This window comes from Pantherophis guttatus, chromosome 2 (assembly GCF_059756535.1).
Source record: "Pantherophis guttatus breed Tessera chromosome 2, ASM5975653v1, whole genome shotgun sequence".
Taxonomy (NCBI): domain Eukaryota; kingdom Metazoa; phylum Chordata; class Lepidosauria; order Squamata; family Colubridae; genus Pantherophis; species Pantherophis guttatus.
Genome location: NC_142064.1, coordinates 194,508,247 through 194,533,973, shown reverse-complemented (window position 1 = coordinate 194,533,973; position 25,727 = coordinate 194,508,247). Strand labels below are relative to the sequence as shown.

The following is a 25,727-nucleotide window of genomic DNA, read 5'->3' as shown; positions in this document are numbered from 1 at the left end:
TAATATCCCATACTTGCATGTTAAGACATTGGAATGCAGCTGCAGATGAGTGAATAATGCATAAGTACCTTCTTTGTCATTGTTCTCTCGAGCTACTTTTGTCTGTATTCCCCTTTATTGAAGAAAAATGTTGAACAAACAGGAAATTTTGCATAGCTTGAATCACAATAATAGTATGGTAGTTTGGAAAGCAAGAATTATGTAACAACTAGTAAGATTGATCCTTGTAATTATGGGAGAGAAGAATAACCAGTAGGAGCTTTAGCATTAATGTTCATCCCGGTTGTTGCTGACCTATTTTTGCTTCTTTCTAGTCAAGAGAAGAAATTTGTTCAAGATTTCTGTCAAAAATAGGGAAGAATGAGAAAAAAAGCTGCTGTCCTTGATTGTGATATGACAAAAACTTGACCTTCTCTTTGAAAAAGGAAGATAAGTAGCCCTTATACAGATAGCAAGTCAATTATAAACATTTATTCATTTGGGGTACAGTAACATAAGTACTAGAAATTCCATTTCAAAATGACCATTGCCTCAAACATCCAAGGACCATGAAGTGTTCTTGTAATAGTCTAGAATGTGGCCATGTAGCAATCAAACCACAAAGAACTCTATTCTGCAGCAATAGCTGAATCAGAGATCCAGCCAAAACAAAAGATTGCTCTGCTGAATGCTACATGCTGTCAAATTTAGTTTATCAGCCTCATAGTTATTACAATTTATTCTGTTGTCTGAGCTTAAAATGTCACTGGGAATTTATTAATATGGTGCTACTTCTGATAAGGGCATATTAAAGGTTATAGAAATAATATATTATCGGAGACTAAGCGTGTACATCACTCAACATGCATTCTTTAGCAGTAATGGTTCGTTTATGAAATATAAATGATAATATTACCTAAATTGTTTCTTAAGAAGTGTGTATGTGTGCATACATGCATGTTTTTGAATATTCTGATGAACTTTATGAATGGTGCAACCCAATTACATGTTGATTTTTATATCTGTGGCTGAAGAATGTAATTTTATTTGACCTGACAAAATGAATGAAGTGAACAACATAAGTATTTCAATAAAAAGGTCTCTCAAATCTGTTTTATAGGCATAGTTTTTAAGCAATGTAAATTTTGAGTCTTTAAGTAAATTCTTCCAAGGCTACCTGGCTGTGGATGTTTGGGTCACTCAGATCTGAGGATATTCCATCTTTGATCTTGGAACAGGGTAGCATTTTGTCATTTAATCTTCTTAATGTGATCTTGGTGTCTTCCTGGGTTTGTCAGTCACTCATGCTTTAGTCAACTCATGGTTTGAGTACTAGACTAGACTATTGTAACAACCTCTACATGGTATGTCCCTTGAAGATCACTTGGTTCAGAATATGGTGGTGGAAGCAGTAATGGGCATGTCCATTTAATACGTCTGCCTCACAAGCTGTGTTAGGTGCCAGTTTGCTTCCTGGTGAGATTCAAGATGTTGATTGTTACCTATAAAGCCCTACATAGCATAGGACCCAGTTATTTGAGGGACCACCTTATCTCCCATAACATCTACCCAGCTAAGTCAATCCTGCAGAGTTGGAATATTCTGGATTCCTTCAATTAAACAATAGCAATAGCACTTAGATTTATATACTGCTTCATAGTGCTTTACAGCCCTCTCTAAAAGGTTTACAGAGTCAGCATATTGCCCCCAACAAGCTGGGTCCTCATTTTACCGAACTTGGAAGGATGGAAGGCTGAGCCAACCTTGAGCCTGGTGAGTTTCAAACTGCCAAATTGCAGTCAGCCGGCAGTCAGCAGAAGTTGTCTGCAGTTCTGCACTCTAACCACTGTGTCACCACGGCTCTCAATCTCATCTATTGGGACTCTGGAAGCATACCCTCTCTGTAACAGTACCTGCCCTTTGGAATGAGGTTCCCCGACATTGTAGATGCCCCCCCCCCATTCTGTTGTTGTTTATAAGAACCATGAGGCCTTGGTTGTTCACTCTTTTTGCGTCTTCAATTTTCACAATTTTTCTGAATCTCTTCTCGTTCTGCATCCTTGAATATTTTATTTCTGGTAATAAATCTCTGTTAGTCTGCTAATTGTTGTTGAGTAATATTTAAGTCTGGATGAATTCTTTTCCAGTGTTCAAACATTCACTTTAAATATTCATGTTGGTTCCAGTTTATAATAGGAGGCCATAATGGTGCAATTTTCAAGCATGGTATACTTTTATCTTGTCTGTGATTGTTTTTCATCCAGTAATCCTACAGGCCCTGCTTACCCAGCCATATCTGTTGAGTCCTGCTGCCCACTTGTTGACAGATACCCAGGAACTAACATCTGTTCTGACCCAGCCTTAGCAAGTGATGATAAGCCGCTTACTTGCAAGTACAAACAAACCCCTTTTTCAAACAGAGTAGGAGCAGTCTTGTATTCATGTGGATCAACAAAAATCAAATGTAATTAGTTCCAACAGACCTGGTCCAGAAATCTGAATTGCTTGCTGTATCCTAAAAGTGAATGATTGTCTGCCACTCCCAAACCCCTACTATTTATCTCCCAGCCAGGGAGGGCCTGGCTAGCATCCACATCCACTTTTCCTTGAGAGCTGTCTTATTGTTTTCCTTTGCTCAACTCTATTTTCCTCTCTAGGCATATGCACATCTGGGATGGGCCCCATCCGTTCCTTCCCCTTACTCAGTTCAGGCCCTGAAGAAAGCTGCCTCTCTACCTAGGGAAGGATGGAAGACCCCGGCTCTGCCTCTGCCTCTGTTGCTGTTTCCTTATCAGAGCCTTCTAAAGGCTCTGAAGTTGCCCAGGCTTTCCATCACTTTCTCCGCAGCTAGCTCTGCTGGCAGCCAATGGGCCACAACAACATCTGATGCAGTCCTTGTTGACCTGAATGACAACCAATCCAGTATAAGTTTCTTTTTTCTGGTTCTTTTTTTTTTTTTTCATATTAAATGGGCTGACACATATTATGCTAAGACTCTTCTAGTAGGATACAAAGTGCCAGCACAGTTCTCAACCTCATCAGATTATTATGGTTTATCACACAGTCAGTCGGAGTGGCATTTTTATCCACCTATTGAGTTATCTTCAGAAAGCCCTTTCTTAGTTCCACTGTGAAGGAGGCATCTAAAGAACTATGCATTTCAGGTCACTGTGTTTTAGCTTTAGATTTTTTCTGTAATTTATTTATTTATTTATTCAATTTATATACCGCCCTTCTCCTAGTGGACTCAGGGCGGTGCACAGCCAAAACTAAAATACATAACAATACAAAATTTAAAATTAATTGAAAGAATTATATACTTTGGCCCGAATTAAAACAGTGTGAATTAAAACCCATGAGTGGCTACTCTGGAATATAGGACAGGCCAATTCTGAATAAATCATCCCAATACATATAATTGCAGGCTGAAATCTAGAGGTAGGAATGGAGGTAGTGACTAGGGCTGAATTGACTCATCCAGGAGCATTTTGTTTTGATCACTGTCTATCAGTTCAGAAGTCAGGTGTAATCCCTGGCAGATAAAATCTATTTGACACGCTAACCAGAAATCCAAGATAGGGCTTTTGACCAAAAGTCTTCAAATATTTCATTAAAGAATCCAGAAATAAACAGTTGTATTTTTCGTACTCTATAGAATCCAGAAATAAGCAGTTGTATTTTTTGTTCTCTATTGTTCACTTCTCAGTTTCTCACTAACAAGATAATGTACAAAGTATTGTCAAGTGCTTGTTCTGCACTGCTCTTAACATGAACTTGCATTATCATTTAACAAGTCAGCTGCAAGGCTCCAAGAGTTGGTCTGTATTTGTTGTTGAATCTGGAATGTTGCCTTGGTTAACAATTTTTTTAAAATTTCTCTTTCCTTAATTCCAACAAAAAGAACAATATGATTAACAACTTTTGTAACCCAAATATTCATCGTATTATCAACCCAATTCATAAATGGCAACCCTATTATTTTCTGGGAAATAATAGTAAGCTTACTGGATCTCACTTTTTTATCAAATATGCATAGGATTGGCCTGCTAGAATACTAGGATAGTAAAATTCACTAAGAAATCTGATACTAAATTGAACAGATTAAACTCACCAGTTTTCTCAGTCTTGTGTTTTGGACTCTCTTGTCCTGGAAGGCATGGGCAAGGCCCTTCACATCGAGCTATAATATTTTTGCCAGATGTGCAGGCATGAAATTCCAACTTGCACTGTAAACACAACAAAACAAACACAGTTTATTTGATGTAAAATTGGAATGGGACACAGATATGAAAATAAACATTGTCATTAGAATAGAATCTTGAGAGTAAGTTTTTATGGTCTGACTTTCAAGAACTTGTGGTACTCATTGATGCTTCTTGCTATGCCCATGTAACACCAATACTCTGAGAGTACCATTGGCTCCCAATTGCATCTGAGTGCAGTTCAAGGTGCCTAGTTATTTTCTCTAAGCCCTGCCTGGCATAGAGTTTCATTACTTGAAAGGCTACCTTTTTTCCAGAGTATCTGCCTTCCCTACAAGGTCTGATAGAGAAGGTTTACTTCAGGTCCCTTCATTGAAACAATTCATCTTGTGGGAACCAGGATGCATGTCTTCTATCTTATGGAGCAATCTTCCTCTTAACATATAAAGACTGCCAAGACCTGACTCTATCCCTAGGAAATGATGCTTTGGTGTCCTGATTGGATGGTGGTGGTACTGCTATTTGAATCACCATCTACTTCTGTCATTACTGTTTGTAAGATATCCATTATAACTTAATATTCTTTTCATTAGACTTTGTCACCTTGGTTGAGTTGGAGGGCTATATAAATGTTTTAAGAAAGTAAATGAGTATGTAAGTCCCTAAAGTTGGTTTTAAGGGATTATTCAAATTCACAATCCAAAATATAGGCAAGGAACAGAATACACCTACTTACGTAGTAAAAATTTAAATACATCTGAATTGAATTAATTACAATTAGCTAGATTTAATTAGTCTCTCTTAAATATTTAGAAACCAGAGTCCATCAACAAGTTTTGAAAGGATTCTTAAGGACTTGCTCACCTTGGATGACTGCATGAATTTCCCAGTTGTTGGTTTTACTCTTTTTCCCTAGATAACAACTTTGTACAAGCTGTCTATTATGAACCCCCACAACAAATGACATAAATTAGCCACTTTTAGAGAAAAAGCATAGGTTGGAAAACTATCTGTGAAAGTGAGTAATTTAGTAATCTTAAAGCATGTCTATTTGAATTCCTAAACAAGATTCTATATCTTATTGGTAGTGCTGAATCCATGCTTACAACTCTTGTGCAAGAACCAAAGCAAGTACATGAGATAAATCAATCATTAAACTGGTGAAGCACTGTGTGATTTGCAAAATTATGTATTTTGCTTTCTATTCTTCTACAATAAAAAAGCAGAATGTTGCTGTGAGATTAATGCCTCCTACTTTGAAAATGCCAGAAATAGCTTGCTGCTGCTTGTGTGTATTTTTGTAAGCGAGTTCACCTCCCCAGGCTTTAATCTAGTAGCAGGAGACCATTTATTCTTTGACAACATTCTGTCCCAATGATATTATCTCCTAGGTGCTTTCTGGACTTCAGAGGACTCTGAGGACTGAAAACTCCATATGCTATTCTGCTCTTCAGTTTTAGAATATTTATGGATACAGCCTGCTATCTGCTTGTGGATAAATTCAGAGCACCTTTGATGCTATTTTCTTTTTCTATACACATGTAAGAACCACATGTAAATCCCACATGTGAATGTGGCATTGTGGGTACTTGGATTCTAGTCAAAAGAGGACGATAATTCAAATTATAAAATGACAGTGGCTGACAAGGTAAAGAGTGGATAGAAAAACTCAGATCCAAATATAAGTTAAAAACAGAAAGATTGAGATAAAATGCCTGAAGAATAATAAAAAAGAAGAAAATGAAGGTTCCTTACCACCCTCACCTTTTCCCAGATGGTCAGTTATAGTTTCAAGATCATCAGTTTCTTTTATAATAAATTTTGTTGGATCAAAGCATCAGTCATATATACATTTCAACTGCACAACCATTCAAAGAATGGAATGGAATGCAATAAATTATTTAGCGGCCAAGTGTAACTGGACACACAAGGAATTTGTCTCTGGTGAATAAGTTCTCAGTGCACATACAAACAACAAAATAATATAATCACAGGATACCAATAGGAGAAGGTAGTAAAACAAATGAGAGGCATAATAGTAATACAGCCCTACTGTCACCTTTGGAAGCCATATTAACACTGGAAGCTTCCACTCTGCCACCTTCTTGTGTGTGGAAAATTAGGAGATGGGGGGAAATTTAATAGCAGGGATGTAGTTAGACAAAATAGCATTCTTCTTTTTGGTCACGATCAAGGCAGTCCTGCATCTGGAGAAGGAGTGGTTGAAGTGGTGTCTCAAGATGGGATGGAATGATGGGTGCAAGGGCTGGATTTGGGGTTTTGATTTACTGAGGGAAAACCCAGAACTCTCAGATTTGGGTTTTTCCAGCTGTGCTACTCTATTACCTACTCTAATAAATGGGAACTTTGAGAAAATGCCTGTCTCAGAGTTTTTAACTGGAGTTAGGGTTTTCTGGAATGCTGACACCTACTACATAGGTAAATATTGTTAAAATTTAGGAAGGTTATCAGCTAAAATACTCCAAACAAATTTTTAAGAATTAAAAAAAATGAGGTTCCAATATTGAATGAATTTATGAATTACAGCATGGTCTTTTGGTGGATACTTTGTATGGGTATTTATTTTGATAACTGCTACCAAATGTAGCCTTTCTATTCCATGAAATAGTAGCAAAAATATACAGAAAACTCTGCTACCAGCTTGCGGTAGCCCAGAGTTTTTCAGTCCAGAAATGATATTTGGGTAGCTATTTAAGAATGATCTCTAGGTTTTGGAGAGATAATAATAGTTGTAGCTGCATGAGAAATAGAGTTTACATTATTCATCATTAATTATAATGATATGTTATTGAAGCATATTTTCTTAAAAATCTTTGAAAGTATATCTGACTTACAATTACAAAAGTCTATGAATATGGTTAAAGAAATAGTTTGATCTGAAATAAAAAATCTCTTTGTTGAAAACAAATTAGGCACTTCAGATATTCTGATAATGCTATGATTTATCTTTTTGGTTTGGCATGATCTTTTCTTGTTCTTGTTGCTATTAAAATTGTATATATTGTTTTATTAAGATATCAGTTAAAGTCTTTTTAATCGAAGCAGACTGGATCCTCATATAATATCTTGAATTACAGTCTCTTTGATGTGGCAGTAAGCTCGTGTAGAAAACCACTGGCTCTGTATTTTTTAAAATGGTCTGGATCAGTGGTAAAATCCAATTTTTTTTACTACCGGTTCTGTGGGCGTGGATTGGTGGACATGGTGTGTCTTGGTGGGTGGCTTCATGGGCATGGCGGGGGAATGATACTGCAAAATCTCCATTCCCACCCTACTCCAGGGGAAGGATACTGTTGTGACTCTGACTCCCGAGCCTGTCTTATCAGAGGGAGAAAACTCTGAAGGTGAAGGAGAGGAGTTGGCCAGGCCTCCGTTTCCAGGACCCTCCTCTCTGGCAATGCCTCAGGTGTCTCCCGAGGGAGAAGAGATTCGCCAGGAGCCAGGTATCTCTGAGCAGTCACAGTCAGACAGTGACGGAGATAAGTCTTGGCTGGTTCCACGCCAGCGTCACAGAGACAAGCGCACACAGCAGAAAAGGAGGCATGCCAGAGGTTAAGCTGAGTCACTGGACCACACCCCACAGGGGATAAAAGGGGGTGTTGTGGCCATTCAGGCTCTGTGACGGACAAAACTAAACAACTAGCGAGTCGCATTGTATCTCTGAAACTACATTATCTGCCTGCCTTGGATTTAATACGGACTGGACTTGACAATTCTTTGACTTTGTATATTTGTTTTGGTTTATCTGACGGAGGAGGAACACCTCCCTCTGTGAGTAAAGTTCTTGGCAAGCATCTACTGGGTTGCTGCCAATCCTGTTATTGAAGGAATTTATTGTCTGCAAGTTTTATTTAACCCCTGGCTGATTGTTTGTGTGTGTGTGGGAGACGGGGACAGAACAGATACTGCAAAATCTCCATTCCGTCCCCACTCCTGGGGGAAGGATATTGCAAAATCTCCATTCCCATCCCACTCTGGGGCCAGCCAGAGGTGGTATCTGCCAGTTCTCTGAACTGCTCAAAATTTCCGCTACCGGTTCTCCAGAACCTGTCAGAACCTGCTGGATTTCACCCTGATCTGGATTTGCTTATTCTACAGTCATGGCTTCAGATAGTAAAATGTACAGAGTTAATTCTAAATGTTCCTTTTTGCATGGAATGGCTAGTGGCACTCCTTTCTCTGGAGGAAGAAAAAGTTTTCAAAGGAGATTATACCTTCACGAGCTGCAGTTCCAAACAAACTTCCTACCCATGCCACCACAGCTTTGTCACCAGGAGCGAAAATTTCACCCATGAGGCAGATGTTTCCTGCACTTATTCTGTTAGAACATCTTGTTTAGCCATTATAAACACGAAAGAAAAGGTCAGGATGCTGGCTTCCCTCTATTTTCAGAGTACTAATTTGGTGCTAGCCAATTCTCAACCAAATTTAAAGAACTATAACAAAGTCAGATAATTGTGTGGAAGGTGGATGTGTGGGCACCAGTCTGATCTCATTGTTTTAATTCTCCACGGATATATCCATCAAACATGTGTAATCAAATACTATACATTAGATTTTAATAGTTTGAACACCAACTACTAGAGTTTAGAATCCAGAAACAGACCCTTTTGAGGCTTACAGTGTCTTATTGAAATCAAGTTCGCAAGTCATTTTCCTTGGAGGCAGCACTGGGACCATATAGCAAGTCATGCCAGCCACTTGCCCATATTGTCAGCCTTACCAGGAGCTCATTTTTGCAGCCTTTACAGTGGCTCTTAGAGGTAACAAAAAATACTCCCACCTAATAAATGTACTCAATGTCTTTTGTAAAGATGTGGTCAATTTCCTTTATTATGGCAGCTTTCCTAATGTGTATTGTTTTCCTAGATGGTTAAATGCTGCTAGCCTGAAGCATAAATATGAACCGAGAAGAGAGTTTTTAATATGTATTCATTTACACAATAGTCAATAATGGTCTTATGTGTCAATCAACATTTAGTTACTTATAAAGTTGGTATTTCTAGCCTAATCAGCAGTAAAATTCAGAAAGGCAAATAATACCCATTCCAGAAAACAAATGTAACACACACATTTCCCAGATGGCTAAACACATATTATATAGTAAACACTGAATGTCATTTAGGTGGTCTTGGCCACCACTACTGGCAGATTTAATGTTAATTAATATTAATAACATTATTCATATTCAACCAGAGCATCCTGCTGTTCATTAGATCATTTATTAAAAAGGATAATTTTAGTTGTATGAGTTTCTCCTTTAATGAAATGACATGAAGTTGACTGGCTAAATGTTTCTTTCCTTTGCAAAAAAGATAAATTCAGCTTCATCAATAACAATGAGGAACCAAGAGCAAATAAATTGCTGAGACCAGTTTATTCACCCTATTTGCCAGTCATTACTCCACAAAAATAATCAAGAAATCTGGACACAAGACAGTTAAAATTGACGAAACTATTACAGCAATAAAGTAGAAGGATATCAACTAAAAGCCTGGGATCAAGAAATTCAGTAAGAGAAGCATCAAAACCTTGGTGCTTTAAGGTTGTTTGCTACTCAAATAACTCATGTTAAATTCATTTCTAAATCTTCTTGCTTTGAAATAGCAGGCAACACATAAGTGAAATAGCACTAGTTTTTTTTAAAAAAACATTCATCCTTGTGAGTATATTGTAAAAACACTTGTTCTTTTTAATTCCGCAGTTTGTTAAAAAGCTAGCTGTCTTGTTTCCCTCAGTGCTGTATTCTATAAAAACCACCAAACCACATTGAAAGTACAAACACCATAACAGGGAGATTTATAATGATAAGCCCATAGGATGTTGGCAGACAATGCTTCAATACAAATCAACAAAATCTTCTCTAAGGAATGCCTGAATCTCTAAATGATTAGGAGAAGAAAGGTTTAGAGAGAAAAACATCCAAATATTGTTATCTCTTATTTCAAAATATATATTTTTGTTGATCAGATAAGAGGAAAGCATCATTACTTTTTAAAAGAGGACAACTATAGAAAGCAGAAGTATATTCATAGAAACAAATTATGTATTCAGTGCAAAATTCTGAATATGAGATATTTTTCAAAAGTTGGTTATTACTGTATTGAAAAATAAAGTACATTTTGTATCCTTGTGACATAATCTTTTTGTTATGCCTCTTAAGAAAATAAACTTAAAACTGAAATTCTACATTATAGTTTTAAAGAAATCTCCTAATAACTTTTAGTATTCATGTGAAACAATCCATTGCCCAACTACATGATACAGAAATATATTCAAGGAACCCACAATGGAGGAATGGAGGGTGAAGATGAGCAAAACTACTTGCAGAAATGGCAAAACTGATTTGCTTGATTAGGATGGGAACAAGAACTACTTTTATAAAACACTGGAAATTTTTATATGGACTTATTGTTGAAGATGGATGCCATGACCATCCCAATTGACTCTATTTTGTCATGAAGAAGGTACCTCTTAAATAGGAGTCTAATGCCCAGTAAACAGTCCACTTTCAGCCCATCGAGAATTGTTAATTAACCTTGGAAGCTTTATATTTACATTCCACTCCAGACTTAGAAGAAAATTTTATCCTCTAGACATTTCTGGTGCATTCTTTGTGAATTCAGGTACTCACATCGATAAAAACAAACGAACAAACAAACAAACTAATAATCATTTCCAGACCAAGCTATAGATACAGTTAGTTCACTTTCTAAAATAGGGAAGGGGGGAGCCTCCTCCTTCTCCCACCTACATTAAAAGAGTGACATCTCATCCCTTTTATACCACTAAGTAGAACTACTGCAGCAGAATAGAAAATAGTGATCTCCCAGTAAAGAAATACCTGAGGAATGAAGATATGTCTGATTCTGTGGGTGAGTGGGGAAAAAAATTCCTTTATTCTTTCTACCATAAGGAAATTAACTTTGTTGAGTCTTTTGCCATGCAAGCTAATTTTCTGACTTGTCTAGAAGGTGAGTTTTACAACCATTCTTATGGAGAACCTGGCAGTCCCTGGCAAACAGCAATAACAAAGGAGCACTGGCTAAAATTATTTAGAAAGATGTACACAAACCACAAATCCATATAGGTTTCCTACTATTTTTTTTATAAAGAAGTAATTACATTACAAAAATGTCTTCCCTCATCATTTTAATGAAAATGAGAACTATATCAGTGAATTAACCCTTGAGCCCACCAGTGCCTTATATGAACATGGTTTGTTTTGTTTTGTTTAATCAAACTGAAATATAGCAAATCAGTGGAATGTTTGAAGCTTAGGCAATTATTCTGTGTGGGAAAATGAAGAGCTTAAACTTTTCAATGCTCCATTATAATTCTTTTTTTTTTTTAATTTCAAAGTTCATTTTAAACAGAGGCAGGCAACATATTTAAAATCAATTTATGGATTTATTTCTATACCAGCATATTTGTGAAGTACATCTGTACCGCAACTAATCAGACTCATCGTGTTTTTCTTGACACAGGAGTGATGTAGACAAAGCAGCCTAATTAGCAAGGAGAACTTGCACAAAGGAACATTCACAAGCTGTAGAAAAACGTGGACAAGGAAGATGGCAAAGCTAACATTGGCCTCCTGTGCAATACTCTAATCCCAAGGGTTGGCATACTTCGGGAGTGCCAAATTCTACAAGATTATCTCTAATAAGAATACTGAAATTATGTATTATATCTGTCATGTATGAATGCCAAAACTGAGAAAGCTTTCACTGTTCTTCTGGGATATTGATGCTTGTTAGATATTTTGAAATGATATTTTACTTATTTTGGGGTTTTTTAAACATTGAGTAATTATTGATTGGCAAGATACAAATGGAGTTCCTGTTCATAGGCAATTGCATAAATATACTTTATGCTTCAATATTCAGATTAGCAGAATTTGTGTTCCCAAGATGTGTTCAATTCAATATAACCAGAAACTCCTTTTAGACTTCTTATTTAATACAACAATCTGTCTGTCTGTCTGTGTCTCTCTCTCTCTCCCTCATAGCAGATGGGGAAAGAGACCAATATTTTTATGTTGGATTACTGTTTTTAATATTTTTGTTGCTGCAACTGAGCTTTTGACATAAAGTTTAAAAAGCTAATTTTGATTCTAAAATATTTTTCCCCTTTGGGAGTCTGTAGAGATTCTATTTACCTTACTGTATCTTCTTTCCATGTCAGAATCGTCACAGATATTGTTCTTGTAGTTGAAGACAGAACATGAGGTTAATCAGAAAAAGGCATGCTTCTGTGCTGCTGTTCTTCTTCTCAAACTAATCTTCCTCCTGCTTGTGTATTTTATTGATTTTTCCCCGGCTATACTTTCACAAATGTGGGTGGTTGGCAGAAGCATTCAAAATTGGATTGTGGAAGAATACATGTTTCTGTCACTCTCTTCCAGGACAAAAATAATAATTTCTAAAGTAGTGATACATACGTTTGCTACAGCAATCTTCCCAGTTTTCTTCCCATTCATGCAGTCTTCAACGATAATTGAAACTACTGTAGTGCTTGGAAGCTGGTTTAACATACTGCACAAACCATGGTTTGCTTAATCATGATTTAATATAGCATGGTAATCATGCTACACCAGTTTGATGTAGTGGCTAAAGCGCTGGCCTAAAAACCAGGAGAATTGTTCGTTCTAAGCCTCCCTTATATATGAAAACTGGCTGGGGGAGTCTGGGCCAGTCACTTTCTCTCAGCTTAACCCACCTTTGTTGTGGTGGGGAAATAGGAGGCAGGAGTGTTAGGTATGTTTGTTGCCTTGAGTTATATATTAAAAGGCAGGATAAAAATGTTATAATAATAATCTGCCATTCATGGTTGGTCACACAGCCAGTTAGACATTTAGACAAGATTTGGCATTTTTGTTACCCTACTATGTCCTTCCCAAGAACATGTGGATAGGGAGATGTTGTTGTTCAATAATTTTAAAGGTGTTGACACAGGTATCTGTCATTTAAAACTATAATTGGTGAACTCGATCCAGACACGTTATCAAAACATTATGGCCTAATGTTATATACAAACCTAAATCAGGTTTCTAATTCTTGTTAAGCCATGCTTTGCTTTACAATAATTCATTAACCAGTAGATGGGTTCACATATGCTAAATCTGAGATGGGCCACCTTTTATAGTCAAGAGCTCTATAACATTTTTTAAGGAAGAAAACACCATTCCTCAAAGATTAATTATTTAAAAAGTGGGGCTATATCAGACAAAGATCTTCTGTATTTTGTTGGTGAAAGTTTATAATGATAATAATGCATATACTACAATTCTTGCATTTCCTTCCTCAAAACAGCAGGCCCTCAATCTGACCTTACTTAAACAAGCCCTTAAAACCTGGTTGTTCCTCAAAGCCCTTGGTTAGACTGTATAGTGGACCCTTGTGGGATAATTAGTTGAATGGATGTTTTTATTTTATTTTTTTTCTAACCCTTTCCCCCTGCTTAGGTTATGTTATTGTTTTATACTGTTTTTAAATTCTGAGCCATTCAGAATTATAATGGAGTCAGGCCTATAACTCAAATAAGAAAAAATAGTAGGTAGGTAGGTTGGTTTATAGGAGAATATTAATTTTTCTTTTTCTTGTCCCTATTGTGGCATGTACCTTCCTGCTTAATATCTATGGAGATTTTCAATTATCTAGATCATGACTGACCCAAAGGTCTTTTTTCCAAAACTGGGCTTTCTTGTTTTTTTGCCCTTTGAAAATGTTTTGCTTATCATCCAAAAAGCTCCTTCAGTTCTAACTGACTGGTGGGGAATGGAATGGTTTATATTGTTTGCAGTAATCTGGTTATTAGAACTCTGAGGGTAGGTCATTAATTCTCTCAGAGTTGTTGAGGCCATTTGGGGTTTTATCTTTATCTTCAGAGTCACTTGAATCAGAATGCAAAGTGCAGGAGGTGTGGGACCAGTGGTGAAATCCAAATTCTTTTACTACCAGTTCTGTGGGCGTGGCTTGGTAGGTGTGGTGTGGTGTGGCCTGGTGGGCATGGCAGAAGGATACTGCAAAATCTCCATTCCCACCTTAGTCCATGGGAAGGATACTGCAAAATCCCCATTCCCTCCCCACTCCTGGGGGAATGATATTGCAAAATCTCCATTCCAACCCCACTCTGGGGCCAGCCAGAGGTGGTATTTGCCAGTTCTCCGAACTACTCAAAATTTCTGCTACTGGTTCTCCAGAACCTGCTGGATTTCACCCCTGTGTGGGACCTTCTTGAGACTGATGAAAGGACTGTATTGTAGACAAGAGATAGGTAGTGTCGTATTCCTCCCCTTCTGTTGAGAGAAGGCTGTTCAGTTTTAACATAGATAGCCTCTTTTACCTCTCTTTCAAACCAGTCGTCATCTTTGTCCAGAGTATGGACTTTTCTGTCTTCAAAGGAGTGATCTTTGTCTTTCAAATGCAGCTTGAGTGCTGAATCTTGTCCTGATGGATTTGTACTCCTGTGTTGTGCCAGGCCTTTGTGAAGTGGTTGTTATGTTCCCCCAATGTACAGGTCTGCATATGTTTCATTGCATTGCAGTGCATATACCACATTGCTCTGTTTGTGTCTGGGCGTTCTGTCCTTGAGATGGACATGCTTCTGTCTTAATGTATTCCTGCATTTAAAGTATGAACATGTGTTATGCTAACTGAAAATCCTCCTGAGCTTTTCCCATATTCCTGTAACATATGGAATGACAATGTTGCTTGATTTGTTGTTCCTTTCTTTGTCTGTTATGAAGGAGCTCCTGCTGGATCTTTTTGTGGATTTAATGAAGGCCCAGTTAGGATACCCATAAGTTCTGAGGGATTCCTTGATGTGTCCCTCTTTGCTAGCAGGCAAGCCTTCAGCCCAATGGTATAAGAATTCAGATTACTCCCAGTGTGCTCCTTTTCTTCCAAAGTTGTTTTTTCAAACAATTTCCCAATCTCTGGCCTACAGCAGGGGGTTGAAAGAATTTGGAAAGGGGAGAGGGAGAAGTTGCATACATCCCAAAGATCATGCCTGACAGAAGATGCTGATTCAAATGTCTGGGGCAGCATGAAAGGCTGGCAAGCAAGTTCTAAGAATGAAAATGGAGGTGGAATTTGCTTTTTATTTATTACTTGGAGGCTGAATAATATAACTGACTGCTAATCTCTATTCTAAATTGCTCATTTGAATACTTGCACTTTCTCCCAACCTACTCATTAGGACATAATGCATGGGCAATGCATTTTTAATTCTTTCAACTCATTTGTTATTACCAGACTCTGTTCTGCTCTAAATTAACATTTGTAACATACCAGTTCCGAGAAAGAAGGATCCTATATTGGTTTTGTTCTTTGATGATAGCAATATGTTGCTATATTGTATATATAAAGAAATCACAACCATCCTTAGATTTTAAAAATGTCTCAATGGAATAACTTGGGTTAAGCGAAAGGCAGACATACTAATTGAAATGCCAAAAAGGATGTGGTCTATTGATGATTTAACTCTATGTTTTACTGCTCTTAAAATGATAAGAATCAGAACAGTAAAATCAATGGTTTAATCCCTAGCTATCTCATTGGGCCATAAAGTTGTATTTTGAAGTGCTCTTAACTATATGGGAACTAATAATCTTTAAATAGAATCCAAATGGCTATGTGGGTGGAGCTCACAAATCAAGTTTTATTAGTCCATTAGCACACACCCATCCCTCCTCACAGTGGTGTGATTATCTGAAGAAGAACAATGCAATCCCCCCTGTTTTATGATATAGGATAGATAAGAGATACATAAGAGGAAATTTGAGCAAACTGCTCTCTATTTATCTAGCAATAATAGTTAAAAAGTGCCAGTTAAATCCTTAACTGAGATAAACAGGATAAACTTTGGATAGGAGCGTACACGAGGCACAATTTAGGAGATTTTTCAGGTTATCAATCTGTGTTTCTTTGGCCCAATCAAACCAGTGGAACCAGGGGTAAAATTTACTTACCTTCCTTATTGCGCACTCACCTGCACACACAGACCTTCTGTGCATGCGCAAAACCTTCTGTGCATGTGCAGAAGGTAAAAAACACATTACTTCCTGGTTAAAACCAGGAACTAATGACACCCAGGCAGGTGGGTGGAGCTTTGCGCCACCATTGCCAGCAGATCGCTGAATCACTGGCCAAGATCACTACCGGATCGGGCGATCCGGTCCGATCTGGGAGCATTTCACTCCTGAGTGGAACCATCTCTGTGAATAAAAAGAATTACAAAGAAAAATAATGATAGCTGTCACATAGTCAAGCTTCAAAGGATGAGGTTGGATTTTTCTAAATGTGTAAAAATGCAAAATTGCTGCCCATTTTTGAAGATCTTTAAAGTGTTCATGAAAAGTGACTGTATTTCTTTCACCGTATCTTTAAAAGCACAGAGATTATTCAATATGTCTATTTGTATTCATCAGTCAAATACATTTATGTCTGGTTTACATAAATAAGCAAATATTTTATTCTCAGGACACTACTATGCTGCAGATCTCCTGGCAGCTATTGAAACAACATACCCTGCAATAAAACTAAGATATAACATATAGTTCATTAACCTATTAAATCTTCCTTTTTTACAAAATATCTTTTAAACATATCTGAGGCTGACACAACATTTAGATAAATTAGTACATTGTAACATACACAAAAATGTCAGGACCCAATCCTCTTTGCTACCATAGCAGAACCTTTTAGCATAATCTACGAAATATCTTTCAGAACCAGCTCCTTGCCTAACTTATGGTCACTAGCCACGGTCATCCCTATCATCAAAAAGGGTGACCACAGTTTAATTGAAAATTACAAACCAATTTCATTATGTTGCGTCACCTGCAAAGTCATGGAATCAATCATAAACCAATCCATTACCCTCTACTTAAAGACAAACAACCTACTCTCTAAGAAACAGTTTGTTTTCAGAAAAAAATTGTCCTGCAATCTGCAACTCTTACACTGCAAAAACATACGGATTTCACAACTCGACCAGGGTAAAGCAATGGATGCAATTTATATAGACTTCTGTAAAGCCTTTGATTCTGTGGTACATGACAAACTACTTCTAAAACTAAAATCTTATGGCATTTCTGGATCCCTGCATAAGTGGATAGCTGTGTTCCTATCAAACAGGCAACAAGTAGTCAAAATAGGGAACGCTCTATCAAACCCTGTATCTGTTAACAGTGGTGTCCCCCAAAGTAGCATTTTAGGACCCACACTCTTTATACTTTACATAAATGACCTTTGCAATCATATTATAAGCAACTACATTCTCTTAGCTGATAATGTAAAACTATTCAACACCACCGACAATGCTGCTACCCTACAAAAAGACCTTGACTATGTGTCAGAATGGTCAAACAATTGGTAACTCCAAATCTCAACCAACAAATGCTCAGTCTTACACATTGACAAAAAAAATCAGAACACAAAATACAAGCTGGGCAGATACGACCTTGTAGATGACCCTCACTCTGTCAAGTGCCTTGGAGTACTCATCTCAAATGATCTAAGTGCCAGAGCTCACTGTAACAGCATTGCCAAAAAGGCATTAACCTAATGTTAACCTAATCTCGCGTAGTTTCTTCTCCGGTAATATTGAACTGCAAACTAGGGCTTATAAAACTTTTGCTAGACCAATTCTTGAATACAGCTCATCTTTCTGGAACCTGTACTGCATATTGGACATTAATACTGTTATGTCCCTGTGAGGGACGAATAAACTGAGGCAAGACAGAGGAGTTAAAGCTAACAGGATTTATTAGTTAACATTTCTCCGTTAACAGGTTAACAGCTAACAGGAGCAGCAGCTGTCAGCACTTTTGAATGCTCCTTATATACTCGCGCTAAAACTTAAACAGCCAATGAGTGCGAGGGAGCCCCTGCAGACCGAACTGAAGCCTGGACGCAGCAAATACAATCGAACGAGTCCAGAGTTATTTCACGAGAAGAGTCCTACATTCCTCTACTTGCAACAGAATACCTTATATGCCACCAGACTTGAAATTTTGGGCTTAGACAACTTAGAACCTTGCCATCTTTGGTCTCTAGTTGATAAGAAATGTGGTTGAGGTCAAAGAAAACGAATATTACAAACAGACACATACATATAGAAAATACAAGGTAGCAGGAATGTAAAGATCAGCCTCAAGGAAAAAAATAATAATTGCATTTCAGTGTTTGTTAAAGATCAGCATGTCTAAATAATGTGTAGCATTATACATGCAAGAAAACATGCATTCATTTACTTATGAGAAACAAACTGATTTAGATACTACAATATGTCTATCATGCGATCATAATGAAGTAATTTAAAACCTATTGGTTTTAATGGGGAAGATTCAAACAAGCATATGCAAAAATGTGTTGTGTTGAAATAATGGGACTCAAAGGGGCTTAATTTGGGCTGCATCATGTCATCTGACCGTGATCTCAGAATGTATTGTATTGTATTGTATTGTATTGTACTGTACTGTACTATATTATATTATTATATATATTGGAACTACGCTGCCTTCAATCTGACCTAAGCGTAGTACATAAAATTATCTGCTACAATGTCCTACCTGTCAATGACTACTTCAACTTCAACCACAACAATACACAAGCACACAATAGATATAAACATAAGATAAACCACTCCAAACCCGATTGCAGAAAATACGATTTCAGCAACAGAGTTGTCAATGCCTGGAATACACTACCTGACTCTGTGATCTCTTCCTCAAACCCCCCAAACTTTAATCTTAGACTGTCTACTGTCCATCTCACCCCATTTCTAATAGGTCTTTAAGGGGTGTGCATAAGAGCACCAGTGTGCCTACCGTCCCTGTCCTAATGTTCCCTTTTATTCGTATACATTTCATGTATTTATAATCATGTTTATACTTATATCTGTTATCTAATACATGCTTGATGAAAAATAAAGAAAATAAAAATATTCTTCTGCTTATGCCTTTAATAAATTGTGTTACAGGCTATAACTTTATTCATCATTTAATTAATGTAAACAATTTGTTTTTCAGAGCAAGGTTGCCACAAAACCTCAGTATTAAAGAGCACAGGAATTTTTTTTAAGGGTACAGAAGGCTAACAGAAATTCCATCTTATGCTCTTACTGTTAATTGTCATGGATGTCAGTAATGTCTTCCTAAAAAGTTTTCAGATAATTAGTAGTTAAAGCTACTGTCTACCTTCCATAGAATTATATTGTCATGGCATCTTGAGTAAAAAAAAGAAAAATGATCCATAAGCAGGTGAGTTAAAAAATTCATAAAATGCTGAGTTTTGATGACGGGGCTATAGAAATGTCAGCTGCATAGAACCCCTTTGATTCTATGGTATTTGGAACAGTATGAAGAGATCCAATCTATATTGATTTTCTCATCCCCGCCCCAATGACCTGACTTTTTTCTGTTAAGTATTTGATCTCACATATTGGAATATTAATTATACTGAAGATGAAATTAAATATCCTTAACTTATCCATGTTTTTCTCCAGTATTTGGTGTCATAAAAACACCAAAAGACAATTGCACATTTATTACAGTATTTTGTTTTGTTCAGGTAAACGAGCTACTAGGGAGCTTCCCATAAAATACAAGCATTTCTTTTATGTCAGTGAATATATAGCATTTACAACACTCTAAGGTCAAATTATATTACCTGTTTATATTATATTTATTTCTTGCTGTTGCTGTATGAGCTCATGGTGATGTACTTAGTTTCCCCGTTTTAGCCTCAAACAATTGTTTGAATTACGATAGTGAATGTGAATTTCAGATCCAACTGTGCATTTCATGGATGAATGATGATATAAACTGTGGATTATCTATTTCTAGTCCAATCACTCTATTATGCTATACCAGTAAGAGGGAAGGCAACTTAAGGCCCTCATTTATGGACTTCAATTCCCATCAGACCAGGCACATAGTTAGATGATTATGGCAGAGGATTGTTGGTTATATTCAAATTTGTAGTGATTAATTGTTTAGATCTTTCAATAAATATGCTGAAAGGTTACCTATTAAAATTGTAAATGAAAATTCTGTGAATGAGAAATTTTTATGTAATGGGTAATTGACAAGCACAAAGAGTATGGAAAGGAAAGAGAATATACAGATGTCTCTAGAGATTTACCTTTGAGACAAGGGTATACAGATATACCCTGAGCTTCAGATCTGAGTAAAATCATAGCAATTTTACAGTGATCCCTGAGGAGAAGTTGGATGGTCAATCTACACACCATTATATTAACAAGAAAATTAATAAAGCCAGAAGGCATACAATACAGGCTGGATGTGTGTGTGTGCAGATATTGTCAGAAAGATACTGTCCCAGTCAGGAGGAGGGATCAAGTGAAGGATCTGTCTGGAATTGCTACATAGACACAAGATGGCAAGGTCTGAACCCCCCCCCCCAATGAACCTTATCTAGTTTTTCCCAGGGGAAAACTGTGAATCTGAGAAGATTCCTGTGACATAGGCAATAGAACTAAAAGAAGCTGGTTTAAACTCTTCACACAAGGGTCTGGTTGTTTGAACCTGACAGATATTTTACATAATATTATAAAGGACAAAGGACATGGTGGCTCAGTGGCTAAGATGCGGAGCTTGTCAATTGAAAGGTTGGCAGTTCAGTGGTTCGAATCCCTAGTGCTGTGTAATGGGGTGGCCTCCTGTTACTTGTCCCAGCTTCTGCCAACCTAGCAGTTTGAAAGCATATAAAAAATGCAGGTAGAAAAATAGGGACCACCTCTGGTGGGAAGGTAACAGCGATCTGTGCTCCTTTGGCGTTTAGTCATGCCACATGACTATGGAGACATCTTCAGGCAGCACTGGCTCTTCGGCTTTGAAACAGAGATGAGCACCGCCCCTTAGAGTCGGGAACATATGTACGACGGGAACCTTTATCTTTACCTTATAAAGGACAAGGGTAAAGTTAGAAATAGATTATTGGATAATGCCCGATGAAAAGGAGATAGAAGAGCTACAAAAAAGTTCATGCCAACAACAGTTGGAAAAGGGAATGGAATACCAATGTTTCTTTATCAGTGAAAGAAGTTTTGAAGCCAAGGTAGAAGAATTAGAGTGTTTATAAGCAAGAACATAAATACAGAAAGCACAGCCGAAAAAGACTCAGTGGAAGACTGATTTCTTTCCTGAAAGAAATCAGAAAAAAAGATAAAAAAGAGAGTCCAGTCTTTTAAAATATCTTTATATTTTTTTCTCCATGTTTCAGAGGAAGATAGTCTTGGCTTTGAAGTAGGATAGAATTGTTTTTATCTTTAGTTTTCTATTCTATTTTCTGGAGTGGGGGGAGGTGTCTTGATTTTCTTCATCTCTCCATCTCCATCTCTACTTTATTCATACCACTCCCCCATTTTAAAAAAAAATTACCATATGATGTGCTGCTTTTTCTATGTTTAAAATTTTTCCTTTTAACCTACAGAAATACTGGTCTTTATACCTGGAGATCTTTTTTCAAAGTTTAAGTTTGAAGTTTGAGTTTAATGTAGGGGTGAAATCCAATTTTTTTCCCTACCAGTTCTGTGGGCATGGCTTGGTGGGTGTGGCAGGGGAAGGATATTGCAAAATCTCCATTCCCACCCCACTCTGGGGCCAGCCAGAGGTGGTATTTGAACTACTCAAAATTTCCGCTACCGGTTCTCCAGAACCTGTTAGAACCCGCTGGATTTCACCTCTGGTTTAATGGTTGTTTCAGACAATTACAAGGAATATATGAATAGTCATATTGTTACTGATGCTTCATGGAAATTTTAAATATATAAATTTTGGGGAAAAAAACTTAAGAAACTTTTAATTACTGTATGTTTATAAGATGACCTATGCCAGAATCATGTAAAATACTAAACTGGAACTTAATTCCCTTTACATACTTGAAAAAGAGTATTCATCCAATTGTGTAAAGGGAAGGTACTGAGAAAGAGGTTAAAGACTTGGAAATTTATTAGCCTTGTTAAGATGAAATTGTTACAATAAAGCAGTATTATGTAATATCTATACTATTAAGGACAGATAGTATAAAACATATAATAATTCTGAGTCTATAAGGGAAATGTTTCAAATTTTTATTCTCAATAAAACTAAAGTCTAAAACTAAGTCCTAAATTTATACATGCTCAGGTTGCCTATTTAGCTGAATTTTTACCTTGGTAAGAATTATAGACACCATTAAATGTTTGAAAATAGGAAAAGGCGACAGGAAACACCTTCTGGACCTTTTTGTATAAAATGAATTTATGATCTATGATTGTGACCATTATATATGATAGATTATAAAAAGAAGAAAGTTGCAATGTAATTTTAGAGAAAGAGGTAAATCTATAATTGCACTTTTAACTGCTCTATAGAAGATCAGAAGCTTTTTTGCTATTCCATTCTCTATTTTCCATTTCTATTCCATTTCTTTATTTTCTTTTCTATTTTTCTTCTATCTTTTTCTTTTCTGTTTTCACTTTAGCTTTCTCTATTTTCTCCCTTCTTTTTTCCCTCCTTACTCTATTTAGTTTATCAATTTTCACTTAAAAATTTCAATAAAATTATGTCTTTAAAAAAAAAAGATAATACAATAAGCTTCTGGTCTTCATAATTATCTAACTGAATGCAATAGCAATTACAGTACAATTTACTACAATATTGTCAGCAGCCTATTTTTAAATAATAAGGTTGCATACTCTCGCCTTATCGATTCAACATGCTGATGACACTAATCCAATAGCTCCAAATACAAAGAATCCGCAAGCTATAGTAATGAAATTCAAGGAGCACAGTGAAAAAATGATACTAGGATTAAATATAAAGAAGACCAAACTAATGACACAGGTAAACAGCCTTAGAATTGACAATGAAGATAATGAATTGGTGTGGATAGTTTCTGCCTTGGGATCAATTATCAACAATAAGGAAACCAGCAGTCTGAAAATAGGCTGCAGACTTGCACTTAGTAAAGTAACAAGAAAGTTTTGGAAAATATGCCAGTCAAAATCATGGAAACTATGGTTTTCCCGTGACAATCTATGGACAAAAAAATTGAATTTAAAGAAGCATGATAGAGTACTGACACTTTGGAACCTTGGTGTTGGAGAAGAGTCTCGAGAATAGTCAAGAAAATAGACCAATAGGTAATTGAACAAATCTATCCAGGGTTATCACTTGAGGCACAAATGACCAGGGTCAATAATTTCCATCTGTAAATTATAAAAGACCACAGTGCTTGAATCCATGTATTTACTTCACCAATAGTTTACAACATCCTAGATTCTTGAGAAGAGCTCAATGTGGATAAAAGTCAACACCATCTAAACAACTAGCAGCTGACATTTGAAATTGCTGTGCATTGGGAAGGATTCAGTGGATGGATAAAAATATCAAATCTAATCTAAACACCTGGCTGACTGTGCAATGAACAAATGATTAATTAAAAGACCTGAAAATACAAGTAGAACACTATGGCAAAAGAAAGCAAAGATAGTACCAATAGTGATAGGTGCCTTTGATGCATTCCCAAAACAACTGCATCAGCATTGATAAAATCAAGATCAGACAATTACATGGAACATTTACATCCTGTGAGAATACTTTTAATATTGTGAAACAACATCTGCCTATCCTAGATTCTTGGGAAGGATTCAACAGGTGGATAAAAAGGCCAAATCCAGTCTAAACATCTGACTGTGTGACCAACCATAATAATAATAGCTGTTTGTTCTTGACCAATCAAAGATACTCAAAGATCAGTTCGTCTTAGAATCTGCTGCAAAGGATGTAATTCTAAACGATAACCATAATATAGATTGATGTATAAGTATGGCATAATTGATAGGAAACACAATACTATTACATCTGCTACAACAGCAAAAATTGCCAGTTATCATATTTGACCACAAAAATAGAAAAAAAATGTGAAAAAAAGTGACTGGTTAGTGAAAAACAGAGAAAAAGGAAAAATCAAAAGAACCACACCATGATGCCATGAGGTTACTTAAAATCCACAATACATGGACTTCAATTGGAAGATTTTCTACAATATAAGAAAGGGTCAACCAAGGAAAAGAAAAGTCTGACATGGCTTTCTAATGAGGTCCAGGAACACTATTATTAAAAGTTAAGACAGTTTACGGTGTTTCAGGAAATAGAAAGTCTGTTATAATGAGAACAAAAAGGAAGATAGATTCTGGCAGAAAACAGTAAAGTGGTAATAAAAGCATGGTTTTTAAAAAGAATTCAAGGATATGGCCAAAAATAAAATAAACACTTCAAAAATGTATTTGAAGTAGAAAACTAGTCACAAAAGCAGCTGGATTGTTAGTCAGCAAAGGAAATTGTCTATGGAGATTGTAGAGAAAGTGAATGAATTTTTTGCATCTATTTTCACTACAAAAGATACAGGAGAGTTACTTAGAATTGAAAAAAACTTAATACAAGTGAAGTCAAAAAAGAAAATGTTCTCTTGACAAAAAAGCTATGAAATAATGGTCTTCGTGAAAAAATGTTTTTCATCTTCCTTCAGTTCTTGAAGCTGCCCCTCATAGCTTAATTTACATAAGATAACTTCCCCATGGTGTATTACTTTAGTTAATATACTGTATGTTACCACACAGAATACCTCTTAACATAGATTACTGTTTCTGAACCAGTTGTAAGACATGTGGATTTCAACTTCCAGAATTTCCTAGTCAGCATGGCTCACTGTGGAATTCTGGGAATTGAAGTCCATATTTTAAACATGCCAAAGTTGAGGAACAGTGATCTATATTATTTACATTCATAATACAAGCTGTTACCAAACCAGGTATCTCTATACCGGGCCATTTCATTCTTTTTCCCAAGTGAAGAACTTCATTATATTTTATTCTGTTCTTTTATTTGATTTCATTTTAGGTTATATTTCTGCCTTCCCAAGTATTACCTACTTTTTCTTAAGTGAAGAACTTTGCAATTGTCTCCATTACATATTATTCTGCTATTTTCAGCTTATTTCATTTTCAATTGTACTTCTGTCTTCCCATATATTACCTACTCAAAGGGATAGTTTATCTGTAAAGTTCACATTTTATCTATATCACTGATGAAAGTAATAAAGGTCAGGACTCAACCCTACAGCACTGCCCTTGAGAACTTGTTCTAGTTTAATTAGAAGCCCCAGTGAGGGTTTTCAGACTATGGTTTTTGAGGGAGCTGTAGATCCAGTGGTGGGATTCAGCCAGTTCACACCACTTCGGGAGAACCGGTTGTTAACTTTCTGAGCAGTTTGGCAAACTGGTTGTTGGAAGAAATCATTTGGGCAGAGAACCGGTTGTTAAATTACTTGAATACCATCACTGTGTAGATCCATTGAATATATATATGCATTCAACAGATCCATTCAACTGACATCTAACTAGCTTGCAATCAGAATGATATCAGGTACTTTGTTCTTGAAAAATCCATGCTGACTCTAATAATCAGCACACTACTTTCAAGGTGCTTACAGATCAATAAATGCATAATGT

At 36.5% G+C, this 25,727-nt stretch overlaps 1 protein-coding gene across 2 annotated transcripts in view; it reads right to left on the bottom strand.

Moving 5' to 3' along the window:
* The window catches only part of SPOCK1 (SPARC (osteonectin), cwcv and kazal like domains proteoglycan 1), a 524,574-nt gene that overhangs the window by 108,914 nt on the left and 389,933 nt on the right, over positions 1 to 25,727 (bottom strand). For both annotated transcript variants that reach the window (XM_060688539.2, XM_034403471.3), the window contains exon 6: positions 4,091 to 4,205. In XM_060688539.2, the coding sequence (XP_060544522.1) occupies positions 4,091 to 4,205 (115 nt within the window). The remainder of the gene's footprint in view (positions 1 to 4,090; positions 4,206 to 25,727) is intronic.